The 16065-nt window shown below is 43.3% G+C and overlaps 1 protein-coding gene across 4 annotated transcripts in view; it reads left to right on the top strand.

Moving 5' to 3' along the window:
* The window catches only part of LOC139470742 (DIS3-like exonuclease 2), a 57192-nt gene that overhangs the window by 36390 nt on the left and 4737 nt on the right, over positions 1-16065 (top strand). For all 4 annotated transcript variants that reach the window (XM_071253023.1, XM_071253020.1, XM_071253022.1 and 1 more), the window contains 6 exons: positions 6302-6361; positions 7077-7163; positions 7399-7546; positions 11637-11767; positions 13264-13368; positions 15426-15596. In XM_071253023.1, coding sequence (XP_071109124.1) covers positions 6302-6361; positions 7077-7163; positions 7399-7546; positions 11637-11767; positions 13264-13368; positions 15426-15596 — 702 coding nt within the window. The remainder of the gene's footprint in view (positions 1-6301; positions 6362-7076; positions 7164-7398; positions 7547-11636; positions 11768-13263; positions 13369-15425; positions 15597-16065) is intronic.

Genomic DNA, 16065 nt, shown 5'->3' with positions numbered 1-16065 from the left:
AATAATGGTAACACTATTGTTCAGGGCATTATCATTTGCAGAAGCTCTCGATCATTTCAACTGCACTCATTCGTCGGGCAGTTAATTGAAGACCTCGGGCTTCTGCAATTGATAATACCCTTGTCATAAAGTAACAGTTTAAAACAATAAGCCACTCCCCGTGATTTCCACTTAAGCATAATAACTGCTCCCTTAGCAGGTAATTCTGGGAACCTCGCTCTGGCTGCTTTCGCCATGAATGTAAACACTCAAGAAGAGTAAATGTACATCTTGACTATCCCTCTAATACCGAGTTGTCGTGTTGATGATATGACTGTATGTAGTCCGGGGTTACCACATATATTGGCGACGAGGTCAATTTAGTGGGTTTGTCGTGCTGGCGAGTAGTAACAATGATCTTGGTCAGACCATGTGCGTTCGCCCGGTATTCAAAACAACATGGCTACCTTCGGTAAAATATATGAATATGATTCTCAGACTGATGACTGGAATGAATATGTCAAGAGACTTGGACATTATTTCGCAGCAAACGAAATTACAAATCAGGGTAAGAAGCGTGCTATTCTATCGAGTGTGATTGGTGCGAAGTCATACAAGTTAATACGGAACTTGTCTACGCCACAGAAACCTGGCGATCATTCTTATGATGCGTTAGTACAGCTGATGAAGTCACATTTACACCCGAAACCCACTATTATGATGGAAAGGAGGAGGTACAATATGCCTGATAGACAGCCTAATTAAACTGTATCGGCATATGTGGTTGAGTTACGTCGTTTGGCATTGACATCTGAATACACTGATTTAGAGACTCAGTTAAGGGATCGTCTAGCGTGTGGTATCAACAATGAAGCAATGCAAAAAAGACTGTTAACTGAGAAAACATTGGACTTTGCTAAGGCTTACTCCTTGTGTTTAGGAATGGAAATGGCTGCTAAGGAAGTGCATGATATTAAAGGGGGAGATCAGATTCCAAGGCCAGTGCACAAGATTAAAGAAATTAGAGAAATAATGCAGGCAGGAAGTGTGATCGCTGTGGGGGCTCAAATCATGTCAGTAGTCAGTGCTATTACAAAAACACTGTGTGTAACAACTGTAATAAGGTTGGTCATATCCAGCGTGCTTGTCGCTCTCGCAGCGCCATGAATGATAGATCTTCAGGTCGTGGTCGTGGTCGCGGCAGGGGCTGTGGTCATGGTCATAGTACCCATTACAAGGACAACAGATCTTCCACTAATCATGCTAATCGTATTGACTAGGTACTTTTTAAGGTAGAAACTCAACATGCTCAAAACGGATTGAGTGGTAAGCGACACTCATTGAAGTGTTAGTTAATGGTAAAAAGCTAACTATGGAGATAGACACTGGCACAGCAACTTCCGTGATCAGTTCAAGTACTTTCCATTCAGTGTGGAAGGAGGGTGATGACAGGCCCAAGTTAAGTGAGACCAATGCAATTCTTCGGTCCTACAACCGAGAGAGAATACCGATAGTAGGCACTACAGACGTTCAAGTAAATTATGGAAATCTGTCGGCTACTCTCCTGCTGACAGTGGTGGAAGGTGATGGCGAGAACTTGCTTGGCAGAGATTGGCTTCAGGCCATCAGACTAGATTGGGGAAAAAAATTTTGATTGTGAGAAATGAAGGGTTACAACACATTTTGAACTCTTATTCTGTTGTGTTCCAAGATGATATAGGGGAATTCAAGGATCAAAAGGTCACTATTGAGATCACCTCAAATGTGCCAAGATTTTATAAGCACAGGAATGTTGCTTACGCTCTTTGTCAGAAAGTTGAGGATGAACTTGAACACCTTGAAAAACAGGGTATTATCAAGCCAGTGCAGTGCTCCAATTGTACCAGTGGTTAAATCCAATGGGAACATACGAATTTTGGGAGACTACAAATTAACTGTCAAGGTCGCTCGTACTAATATTTACCCCATTCCAAAGATCAAAGATCTGTTTGCATCTTTGTCAGGTGGAACGACTTTCACAAAACTTGATTTAAGTCAAGCCTACCAGCAGTTAACCCTTGACGAGGAGTCGCAAAAGCTCACGACTATAAACACTCATCGTGGCCTCTATCAGTACCAGCGCTTACCCTTTGGCATATCGGCAGCTCCAGCCGTATTCCAGCGAACAATGGAGTGCTTGCTCAAAGACATTCCCCATGTCTGTGTCTACTTGGATGATATTCTTGTCACTGGGGCCTCTGACCAAGAACGTTTGGAAAACATGAAGGAAGTGCTATCCAGACTTAGCAAGGCTGGTCTCAGATTAAACACACAGAAGTGCAAATTCCTGGTCGGCTCAGTAGAGTATTTGGGTCACAAAATAGATGCGCAGGGTTTGCATCCCCTTGACGAAAAGGTGAAGGCTATAGTGTCGGCTCCAGCTCCACGCATGGTTGCTGAACTTAAATCCTTCCTTGGACTCTTGCAGTATTATCAGCATTTCTTGCCTAATCTCGCCACTACCTTGGCCCCTTGCATCGGCTTCTCAGGAAAGAAGTTACATGGTCATGGGGAGCTCAACAGTAAAAAGCTTTCAACATGGTGAAAGGACATTTGTCTTCTTGTGATCTCTTGACGCATTATGATCCCCATAAGAAACTTGTATTGGCGTGTGATGCATCTCCCTATGGGGTAGGTGCCATCCTCTCACATCAGTCTGATGGTGGTGTAGAGAAACCAATAGCAGTCACATCCAGGTCTCTGTCAGAAGGAGAAAAGAATTACTCTCAATTGGATCGTGAAGCTCTAGCAATTATCTTCGGAACTAAGAAGTTCTATCAGTATATCAACGGGTGTTCCTTTACTCTGTTGTCAGATCACAAACCCCTCAAGAGCATCTTCAGTTGGGACAAGGGTATTTCACAGATGGCATCGAGCAGAATTCAACGTTGGGCATTAACCCTCTCTGCATATAACTATACAATTGAGTACCGAAAAGGTACTTCCCTTGCGAATGCCGACTGCATGAGTCGTCTTCCCTTTCCATACACACCACCAAATCCACCTCTACCAGGGGACACAATCCTCTTACTGGAAGCAATGGATGCTTCTCCTGTGAAATCATGGCAAATTAAACGATGGACAGACAGAGATCCAACCCTTTCCAGAGTGAGAAATTTCCTTCTTTCTGGATGGCCAAGCATAAATCTAGAGGAGTCTTTCACTCCTTTTGTGTAAAGGATGGCTGTGTTTTGTGGGGCAATCGTATTGTTGTGCCGCCACAAGGTCGAGAGATTGTTGTGAACATGTTGCATGAAGCTCATCCAGGTATCTTGCACATGAAGTCTGTAGCGCGTGGATTCGTATGGTGGCCAAAGATGGATGATGAATTGGAACTCAAGGTGAAAACCTGTTCTGTGTGTCAACAGTCTCGTCCAGTACAAGCCGAGGCTTCACTTCACTTTTGGGAATGGCCTGAACATCCATGGAGTCGTTTGCATGTAGACTATGCCGGACCCTTCCTGGGTAAAATGTTCCTTGTGTGTATTGACGCACACTCCAAATGGTTGGAAGTGTTTCAAGTGAACAGTGCCACATCCACCGCTACAATTGATTGTCTCAGACATATGTTTGCAACTCATGGACCAAGTGGTCACTGACAATGGTACTTGTTTTACAAGTGAGGAATTCTCTGTCTTTATGAAACGTAATGGCATCGCTCATACATGTGTGGCACAGTATCACCCTGCCTCTAATGGGTTAGCAGAAAGAGCTGTACAAACCTCAAAACCTGGCATTAAACGTATGACAGGGGGCACATTGGACACAAAACATGCACGTTTTTTGTTCAGATACAGACTTACCCCGCAGACTACAACAGGGTTATCTCCAGCAGAATTATTTCTTAGAAGAAGACCGAAGTCTCATCTCAATCTTCTTCATCCAGATATGAGCTGTAAAATTAGGAACAAACAAGAACAGCAAAAGTCAGTACATGATGCACATGCAAAGGACCGTCACTTGCAAGTTGGAGATCTTGTGTATGTATAAAACTTTCAGCCTGGTGACAAATGGTTGTCAGGAATCATAACAGAGAGAACCAGTGTCGTTCCATGTTCGTCTAGACAATGGTGGTGTTGCCAGGCGCCATATTGATCACCTGCGTTTGCGCCATGTTCTGATGCATGAAAGCCAACATGATAAAACAGTTCCATCAACACATGAACAATCAGTAATACCAGAACTACCCGACAAGTTACCTATGTTGCCTGAACTTGGCAACATTCCAGTACTTCTGGATACCCCTCAACTGCAAGATGAAGTTACTTCTACAAGTCCCTAGCCACAGCAGGTCTTACCAGAGACACTATCTCCTACTCAGTCAGATTCTTGTGGTGCGCAAGAATTTTGTCGTTCTTCCAGAATCCGGAAAGCGCCGGATAGACTTAATCTAAAGATTGCTGCTGAGTTATGAACTGTAATGAGAATGTGATGTATTTCACACTATTTGTCACCTAAGTGAACCATCAGTGATTGATAGTTTTGAATCTTGTTATTGGTTCCCTTATTCAGACATAAGCATGTGCATATCCAGTTATCTTTAATCATTAATGCAAGTGCATATTCAGTTAAAGTGTTCCAGTTATTGTGTTACATGAGAGACTCTGAATAACATCTGGAACAATATTGGTTAATTTTCATTTAAAATGTTCCAATGAGATGTGTGAAGAGACATCTTCTCGAGCAATTGTCAGTTCTTTCAACATGTGTAGATTCATTATGGTAGTTATGTTTAAAGTGCAACAAAACTATGGGGGAGAAGTGTCATAGAGTAACAGTTTAAAACAATAAGCCACTCCCCGTGATTTCCACTTAAGCATAATAACTGCTCCCTTAGCAGGTAATTCTGGGAACCTCGCTCTGGCTGCTTTCGCCATGAATGTAAACACTCAAGAAGAGTAAATGTACATCTTGACTATCACTCTAATACCGGGTTGTCTTGTTGATGATATGACTGTATGTAGTCCGGGGTTACCACAACCCTGCAAAATAGCGTTACCCTTATATCATCACTAACTTTCATGGGTCAACCACAGTTGGGCGGACAGTGTTTTCATTGAGTTTCAAGGAGTCATAAAGTTCTGTCTAGAATAAATCAAAGACATGTTGGTTCATGTGAAGATTTTTAAGTCACTCTCTTCTCATTCGAATTTGATTTGAAAACAACCTTTTGATGCTGAAGGTCATGAACAGACTGATGAATATAGGTGCCTTATTACACCGTTTACATACTTTATTTACACACGTTAGTTAAATCTCATGTGGATGCATATTAAATGTACATATACACATGTATGTTTAGTTAGACATCAGCAAACCTACTTATGTGATTACATGATGTGCATGTCAACAGATATCTGGAATTAGTTGAGTTCTTTATATTTCATACAGGAAAAGTGGTTTTCCTTGACCACAAGTTATCCTTCTACAATGTTTTCCAGATGTCATATCTTACATAATTTTATGTTGCTTATTATTGTCTCAAGTAAAACATTAGCTTATAAGAATTGTTTTTTGTTTGTAATGTTTGAAGAAAGTTTGAAAAGTAAATATTGGCAATGGTAAATGCAGTATGCAGGCCTCAACGTTATATGCGGAAATCATGGACCTTATTTCTTGGTATAGTTTTTGTCACCTGACTGCGACATTCAGATCACATGACACTGTGATGCAGCTGATTTGCATAAACAAGCAGACAAACCTTTTCATCCGACTAGAAACTTTAGTGACTCATTTTCAATTCAATATTTGTATTTTCTTGAAAAAAGATGCCTGGCCAGATTCTACAAATTGCCATTGTATTAAGAATGTGTCATATATCATCCATACTCATCAACAATTGAAACATTGTTAAAATATTCTTGTTACCCACCTGACCACCTTAGTAAGAAATAACCATGCTGTGCAGTAGCACTGGGAGGTGACATTTGCTTTTCCACTGGAAGGGGACCTGAAAAAGAGTAGGAGAAGCTGGTATCCACATATTCCAATACCTACACACAGATTAGTAATATTGTTTAATGAATATGTATTTGGTATTTTTGTCACACTGTACCCTATGTGCGTTGTGGCATATTAAGCAATCAAATGGATTATGCAGGCTTGGTGACTTGAGTGATTGCATGTTATTGCATATCAATTGTGTGGAATCAATGCGCATAATATCAGTCAGTGGATTGTCTGGCCCTGACTTGATTATTTCCAGGCCACCACCATATAGATGGAATATTGCGGTGTCACAGTGAGGTGTTAAGTAACAACTTACATGACCGGTGTGTTTCAGAAAGACCTGTGTGAGCAGCTGGGGTTACCAGTCGACTTGTCCAACAGTCTGACATGGCAGGTAGGTGTCTGCAGGCTAGAAACCCTGTCACAAACACACGTCTTCCAATAGTGTTTTATTGTGAAGGTCACACAGCACACACCAGACAGAATCTGGATCAGGATCATTTAGACCTTTTAGTCACTGGAAGTAGTTGGGGCATGCCTGTGATGGAAAATCTTCATGTGACCCATCCTTATGTATGCAATGAAAGAATGCACTCGAAAAACAAACTACCTCACACCTAGACTGACAGTCCAGTCAACAGCTTTCTTTGCTGTGTTGATCTAGGAATTTACTTTAGTTCTTTAGCACTTTATGCGTCCATGAACATTCAGGAACCAAACGTTTAAAATCTCTCCTGTCACATTGGCTGCAAACTCTGACATGTCAACAGACTGTCTCTCTATGAGATACTCCAAGCAATTCCCACAGTGCAAGTAGTTTCTTCAAGGAAGCCAAGAGCTCTTCACTTTGAGTGTTATGTTGAAACCTGAAATGGGCGTTTGGGTAGCCTAGTGGTTCAAGCGATTGCTCATCACGCCAAAGACCCGGCTTCAATTCCAGACATGGGTACAGTGTGTGAAAACCATTTCTGGTGTCCCCACCATGATATTGCTGGAATATTGCTAAAAGTGGCGTAAACTCACTCACTGGGACCTTGATATAATTGAAACATTGTTCCGTGCCAGTAGTTCTGTTGCCATGGTTACCAGACTGGATGTGTATGTTGCAGCAATCTCTCAGCAACTACCAAGGTACAGATGAGTTCTCGGCAGCTAGAATGCAGGTGCTGGTGGCACTCAGCTCGAAGCCCATGCAGGTAAAGTACCCAAGTTGAAGGGCCATTTAGCTGTCTAGTTATTATCCACATTAATGAGTGTTGTTTGGATATACAGCACACTGGTTGTGTTGTTGAATGTGTGGAATGGAGGAATACATTGCAGCTGGCTTTATGCTGACTGCTGACTTGGACTTGGGTGCAAGATGTTCATGCTACTCTACCTTAGCCTCATCTTCCAGCCGAGTGTTGACTTTGACTAACCTTGCTGTTTCAGAATGCCAAGTATTTCTGTAGTGGCATGATCGCTGACCCTGAAGTGTACCACCACTACGCACTCAATGTCCCACTGTACACACACTTCACCTCCCCCATCCGACGCTACGCCGACGTCCTGGTGCACCGACTGCTGGCCGCCTCTCTCGGTAAACTCTGTGCTTACAGTAGCATGTCATATGGCTACATTGTTGAGAACACAACACAGTGACATCATCCATAGTTGAGAACACAACACAATGACATCATCCATTGTTGAGAACACAACATAATGAATTCATCTATTGTTGAGAACACAACACAATGACATCCATTGTTGAGAACACAACACAATAACATCCATTGATGAGAACACAACACAGTGACATCATCCATAGTTAAGAACACAACACAATGACATCATCCATTTTTGAGAACACAACAAAATGACATCATCCATTGTTGAGAACACAACACAGTGACATCATCCATTGTTGAGAACACAACACAATGACATCATCCATTGTTGGGAACATAACACAGTGACATCATCCATAGTTGAGAACACAACACAATGACATCATCCATAGTTGAGAACACAACATAATGAATTCATCTATTGTTGAGAACACAACACAATGACATCCATTGTTGAGAACACAACACAGTGACATCCATTGTTGAGAGCACAACACAATAACATCCATTGATGAGAACACAACACAGTGACATCATCCATAGTTAAGAACACAACACAATGACATCATCCATTTTTGAGAACACAACAAAATGACATCATCCATTGTTGAGAACACAACACAGTGACATCATCCATTGTTGAGAACACTACACAATGACATCATCCATTGTTGGGAACATAACACAGTGACATCATCCATAGTTGAGAACACAACACAATGACATCATCCATTTTTGAGAACACAACAAAATGACATCATCCATTGTTGAGAACACAACAAAATGACATCATCCATTGTTGAGAACACAACACAATGACATCATCCATTGTTGGGAACATAACACAATGACATCATCAATTGTTGAGTATACAGCACAGTGACATCATCCGTTGTTGATAATACAACAATGACATCCATTGTTGAGAACACAACACAATGACATCATCCATTGTTGAGAACACAAAACAATCACATCATCCATTGTTTGTAATATTAGAAAGAGTCAAAGTCCATAAAAACAATTTGTTGCTGTTAGTCAGGTGTTGATATATCGTTCATGTTATATATTTACTACTTAAGATGACACTGTGTACATATTGCCTGTTGTTGCACAAGCTGGATTGCGAGGTATTGAATCCACCAGACATGTTGAAACTATTCCTTGGGGATTAAATGCTCCAACTTCTTGATTGTGGTTAGTGTTAATTTGGGAAGCTGGGTGTTATCTTCCCTCTATCTTCTACCCATTTCCTGGACCCTCTATGCACTCATGCACTCTCACTCACAAGTGCTGCATCATGAACTAGAACATGCTGCATCATGAACTAGAACATGGCCCCGCTATGCACTCATGCACTCTCACTCACTAGTGATGCATCATGAACTAGAACATGGCCCCGCTATGCACTCATGCACTCACACTCACTAGCGCTGCATCATGAACTAGAACATGGCCCCACTATGCACTCATGCACTCTCACTCACTAGTGATGCATCATGAACTAGAATATGGCCCCGCTATGCACTCATGCACTCTCACTCACTAGTGATGCATCATGAACTAGAACATGGCCCCGCTATGCACTCATGCACTCACACTCACTAGCGCTGCATCATGAACTAGAACATGGCCCCACTATGCACTCATGCACTCTCACTCACTAGTGATGCATCATGAACTAGAATATGGCCCCGCTATGCACTCATGCACTCTCACTCACTAGTGATGCATCATGAACTAGAATATGGCCCCACTATGCACTCATGCACTCTCACTCACAAGTGCTGCATCATGAACTAGAACATGCTGCATCATGAACTAGAATATGGCCCCACTATGCACTCATGCACTCTCACTCACTAGTGATGCATCATGAACTAGAACATGCTGCATCATGAACTAGAATATGGCCCCACTATGCACTCATGCACTCTCACTCACTAGTGATGCATCATGAACTAGAACATGCTGCATCATGAACTAGAACATGCTGCATCATGAACTAGAACATGCTGCATCATGAACTAGAACATGGCCCCACTATGCACTCATGCACTCTCACTCACTAGTGATGCATCATGAACTAGAACATGGCCCCGCTATGCACTCATGCACTCTCACTCACTAGCGCTGCATCATGAACTTGAATATGGCCCCACTATGCACTCATGCACTCACACTCACTAGCGCTGCATCATGAACTAGAACATGGCCCCGCTATGCACTCATGCACTCTCACTCACTAGCGCTGCATCATGAACTTGAATATGGCCCCACTATGCACTCATGCACTCACACTCACTAGCGCTGCATCATGAACTAGAACATGGCCCCACTATGCACTCATGCACTCACACTCACTAGCGCTGCATCAGGAACTAGAACATGGCCCCACTATGCACTCATGCACTCTCACTCACTAGTGATGCATCTTGAACTAGAACATGGCCCCACTATGCACTCATGCACTCACACTCACTAGCGCTGCATCATGAACTAGAACATGGCCCCACTATGCACTCATGCATTCAAAGTCACTAGCGCTGCATCATGAACTAGAACATGCTGCATCAGGAACTAGAACATGGCCCCACTATGCACTCATGCACTCACACTCACTAGTGATGCATCTTGAACTAGAACATGGCCCCACTATGCACTCATGCACTCTCACTCACTAGTGATGCATCATGAACTAGAACATGGCCCCACTATGCACTCATGCACTCACACTCACTAGTGATGCATCTTGAACTAGAACATGGCCCCACTATGCACTCATGCACTCACACTCACTAGTGATGCATCTTGAACTAGAACATGGCCCCACTATGCACTCATGCACTCTCACTCACTAGTGATGCATCATGAACTAGAACATGGCCCCACTATGCACTCATGCACTCACACTCACTAGTGATGCATCATGAACTAGAACATGGCCCCACTATGCACTCATGCACTCACACTCACTAGTGATGCATCTTGAACTAGAACATGGCCCCACTATGCACTCATGCACTCTCACTCACTAGTGATGCATCATGAACTAGAACATGGCCCCACTATGCACTCATGCACTCTCACTCACTAGCGCTGCATCATGAACTAGAACATGGCCCCACTATGCACTCATGCATTCAAAGTCACTAGCGCTGCATCATGAACTAGAACATGCTGCATCAGGAACTAGAACATGGCCCCACTATGCACTCATGCACTCTCACTCACTAGTGATGCATCATGAACTAGAACATGGCCCCACTATGCACTCATGCACTCACACTCACTAGTGATGCATCTTGAACTAGAACATGGCCCCGCTATGCACTCATGCACTCTCACTCACTAGCGCTGCATCATGAACTAGAACATGGCCCCACTATGCACTCATGCACTCACACTCACTAGTGATGCATCATGAACTAGAATATGGCCCCGCTATGCACTCATGCACTCTCACTCACTAGCGCTGCATCATGAACTAGAACATGGCCCCGCTATGCACTCTCACTCACCAGTGCTGCATGATGAACTAGAATATGCTGCATCATGAACTAGAACATGCTGCATCATGGACTTGAACATGGCCCCACTATGCACTCATGCACTCTCACTCGCTAATGCTGCATCATGAACTAGAACATAATGCATCCTGAACTAGAACATTGCCCCGCTATGCACTCATGCACTCTGACTCACAAGTGCTGCATCATGAACTAGAACATGCTGCATCATGAACTAGAACATGGCCCCACTATGCACTCATGCACTCTCACTCACTAGTGCTGCATCATGAACTAGAACTAGAACATGCTGCATCATGAACTAGAACATGGCCCCACTTTGCACTCATGCACTCTCAGTTACTGGTGCTGCATCGTGAACTAGAACAGCAGAAGGAACATTCTCCCACTCATCTGCATTTTGAATTGATTTAGAACTTTGTTATGCTGCCTAAAAACACACTTCATTCTTTGTTGTACATTAATGATGGCCTTGTTGTGGTGACTACTGTGGTGAGAGATCTGTAGCCTGACACAGTGCTGGTGTTTGCAGCCTACTGCAGGGAGACCAGCAAGGACCATCGCCTGCTGCACAAACAGGCTGACCACTGTAACGACAAGAAGTACATGGCCAAGAGGGTGCAGGAGATGAGCTCCGAGATGTTCTTCGCTGCTTTTGTCAAGGTGGGTGATGTGTGGGAAATGTTGGACACTTTAAAATGTATACAAAGTTCCACGAAGAAATAAGATACAGTTTATGACTTATGCTCCTGAAATGATCCCTATCCCCATCTGAACCCAACTCCAAATGGTTGCTTTGGAAAATTCAAAAAAGGAAAAAATGCACCTGTTTAAAGCAAGCCCGATGTGTGTACAAAGTTTCATGAAAAAATATTGAATTGTTTATGAGTTATGCTCCGGAAATGAAATGTAATGGACAAACAGATCCCATTTGTACGTCCTTCAAAGAACTTGAACTTGGTAGTCATGGGGTGGCAAGGTGGCAAGGTGGTCATGGGGTGGAGAGGTGGTCATGGGGTGGCAAGGTGGTAATTAGGTGGCAAGGTGGTCTTTGGGTGGCAAGGTGGTCATGGGGTGGCAAGGTGGTCATGGGATGGAGAGGTTGTCATGGGGTGGCAAGGTGGTCATGAGGTGACAAGGTGGTCATGGGGTGGCAAGGTGGTCATGGGGTGGCAAGGTGGTAATTGGGTGGCAAGGTGGTCATGGGGTGGAGAGGTGGTCATGGGGTGGCAAGGTGGTCATGGGGTGGCAAGGTGGTCATGGGGTGGCAAGGTGGTCATGGGATGGAGAGGTTGTCATGGGGTGGCAAGGTGGTCATGGGGTGGCAAGGTGGTCATGGGATGGAGAGGTTGTCATGGGGTGGCAAGGTGGTCATGAGGTGGCAAGGTGGTCATGGGATGGCAAGGTGGCCATGGGGTGGCAAGGTGGTCATGGGGTGGCAAGGTGGTCATGGGATGGAGAGGTTGTCATGGGGTGGAGAGGTGGTTATGGCAAGGTGGTCATGGGGTGGCAAGGTGGTCATGAGGTGGCAAGGTGGTCATGAGGTGGCAAGGTGGTCATGAGGTGGCAAGGTGGTCATGAGGTGGCAAGGTGGTCATGGGGTGGCAAGGTGGTCATGAGGTGGCAAGGTGGTGATGAGGTATGAGGTGGGAAGATGGTGATGAGGTAAGAGGGGGAAGGTGGTGATGAGGTTAGATGTGGGAAGATGGTGATGAGGTTAGAGGTGGGAAGATTGTGATGAGGTAAGAGGGGAAGGTGGTGATGAGGTAAGATGTGGAAAGATGGTGATGAGGTAAGAGGGGGAAGGTGGTGATGAGGTAAGAGGGGGAAGGTGGTGATGAGGTAAGAGGGGGAAGGTGGTGATCAGGTAAGAGGGGGAAGGTGGTGATGAGGTAAGATGTGGGAAGATGGTGATGAGGTAAGAGGGGGAAGGTGGTGATGAGGTAAGAGGGGGAAGGTGGTGTTGAGGTAAGATGTGGGAAGATGGTGATGAGGTAAGAGGGGGAAGGTGGTGATGAGGTAAGAGGGGGAAGGTGGTGATGAGGTAAGAGGGGGAAGGTGGTGATGAGGTAAGAGGGGGAAGGTGGTCATACTGTAAGTTTTGTTAATTATAAATGTTGTAGTGGTTTTGATGTACATGAAAGTTTTTTTGTCTTCAGGAGGTTGGCCCATTTGAAGAGAAGGCGATGGTAATGGGGGTGATGGATCATTCCTTTGATGTTTTCATTCTCAAGTTCGGAGTCTCCAAGCGTGTCTACTGTGATGTAAGTAGAGGAGCTATTCCATGCTGTTGGAACACATACATCACCTCTATAGCAATGGTTTGGTAACAGAAATATAAACAACCAAACCTGTTCCATATTTACAAGAAATCTTGAATTGAATGTATGGTTCTGACTACATCACAACCATGTATACACCAAAGGCAAAAAGGGAAAGTTGACTCTTGGAAAGTTGAAGTCATCCCTCTTGTCATACAGTCATGTAGAGGGATTTGTTCACTCTGAATCTTTATGCGTAGATCTAAATGTGAAACAGATGAGGCAGAGTCACTGGTCTCCTTTATTTCTTGGATATTTCATTGTCATTGAACAATATCAGCTCATCGATATATATGATGCTTCAGTTAAACTTCTTAGCCAAATGGCCTTGTTTTGACTTTGCCAGTCTAGCAGAAAGTATGATTGATATGCATAAAGAAACAGATCAACAAGAAGGGAGCACAATTGGTGCCCATAGGGATGCTTGCTTCTTATCTATGTGTGAGTGAGTTGGGTTTAATGCCGCTTTTAACAGTATTCTAGTTATATCATGGCATGTCATCTTAATGTGGGAGGAAAGCCTGAAGTGATGCAGGTCTCAGACGTTACCACTTCGGTGAAACCCATGAGCACGAGTATGGTGCTGACAAACCCAGACACATAATCGGGGTGAACTGGGATTAGAACCCACAATCATAGGTTTCTGGTGTGCTCAAGGGATGCAACTCTGCACAGCGAATTGTGGCGCTTTAGATGACTGGGCCACCTGTGCCCCCTCTTATCTATGAGGAAGTCCAGCATTTCACATGTTGTTTTCTCAGTAAACTTTAGACTTCAGATGGCATTTGCTTTCATTTTTCACAAATTGTAATGAACCTATGAAGAGAGAGATGTCACTATATATGTGATCACCACAGATGGCCCTGGATCAAGGAATTAAGTTTTTCCTTAAGTTTGCCATGTGGGATGGTGGTGTATAAAGTAGTTTTGACAGAATTGTTCTTTTCGGAGATTGCAAAATTTGAAGCAAATCCCTTCCATTTTGAGAATCCACTTAGCTTTAATTCCACTTGTTTCAAATACTTTTTCGTAGTATAAAGAAAGTCCTTCCTTGATCGTATTAAGGATTCCTGGCAGCGACCAGTTATCACTGAGGAACAATTATTGCCAACTCCCCGTTATGGCGCACACGTGACCACATCTTGTTCTACTTTTGCTTGGTTTCATTAGAAGAGAAATATTTGTCCAAAAATGGTGAACACAACTAACTCTTGTGAAGAAATATTAAAAAACCAACCATATAATCACCTTGCTCAAATACAATGTGTAAACTAAAATCCAACAACACAAGGATGCACATTTAGTTCTGTTATAGCTTACTACAGTCTGTCATTTCTTCCCCAAATTTCAATTCTGAAACCTATTTGAGATATTTAAAAAAAATGCATCACCCTGTATATATTGTGAAATCAATAGTACATAGTGTTGAGGATAAACATGTGTATATCAAGTTTGGGGAATATTAGTGTACATCAGTTTGCACACGACAAATTGATAAAAGCATTTCTTATTAATTGTGATGAATATAAACATAGAGTACGATACCAGAGAAAATAGAAAATTTAATTTGTATAACAAAGTGGTGTATGTGTTCATGTGGCATGTGCTGTTTAGACAATGCCGATAACTGGTACAGTTGGCCTATGGGAAAGTTCTATTTCAACTGTTTTGATTCCCTGTCGTTGCGTTGTAACAGAAATCTCCTGAAACATTTTCCACAGACAGAAAAATGTGCATTTGCTTGTAGTTTCACAAAATTTAAAGTTATTACCACAGGTAACTTTAAACATGGAAAATTTCAGAAATAACATGAAAAGAAATGGTGATAACTGGTCGGTGATCAGTATAGTTCAACTTTGAGACGAGGATTTGGTGGTACATTTGCTTGCCCCAGCATTAATTCTCTCTTTGTACAGATTTTTATGAAGCTTTCGAGTAAGAAAGGGTTCGTGTTTATGGTTTCAGTTCGTCCATAAAAATAATTGTCTTCCTGTTTGCAGCAACTGCCTCTGCAGAGCAAGTCTTACATTAGGGACCACAAACAACCTATTCTCACACTAGTCTGGGCAGCAGATGACGACTATCCACAGGCTGCCAAACAGACGCTGAAGATCTTTACATCAGTCACAATCTGCATGATGGGGGACAACAGAGACCCTCTGAAGTGGAAGGTTTGTGGAAATAATTCACACAAAGAAAACAACCATAGATGATTCACTTCCCTGAACAAGCAGATCCTGCCATTTCCCTGTAAAGGGGGCTACTTCATTTGTTTGCTGGAGTGTGAGTTCCACTGCTTCCGCTGCCGCCACCACTGCTTCCGCTGCCGCCACCACTATTGTTTTTCTCAACCGCTAGTTCGATCCAAGGCCGCGTCATACCAAAAGACATTAAAAGATGGTACCCTGTCTGGCGCTCGGCATTAAGGGGCTTAAACAAGGACTGGTCGGCTCGGAGTCAGTATACTGTGACTGAGTGGGGTATTCATGTTAAACTGCAGCATGGTATCTCAGTGAGCTAGCACTATAAATCGGCATCAGTCCGGACTAGTACAAGCAGCCACACAAACACACACGTAAGTGCACGTCGCTATATAAGTGCAATAATCTTGGACACGACGTAAAACCCCATTTCACCACC

The sequence above is a fragment of the Haliotis cracherodii genome, unplaced genomic scaffold (assembly GCF_022045235.1).
Source record: "Haliotis cracherodii isolate W230 unplaced genomic scaffold, xgHalCrac1.p SCAF_21, whole genome shotgun sequence".
In the NCBI taxonomy this organism is placed as follows: domain Eukaryota; kingdom Metazoa; phylum Mollusca; class Gastropoda; order Lepetellida; family Haliotidae; genus Haliotis; species Haliotis cracherodii.
The sequence above is the reverse complement of the archived record's forward strand: the minus strand, read 5'-3'. Positions and strand labels throughout refer to the sequence as shown.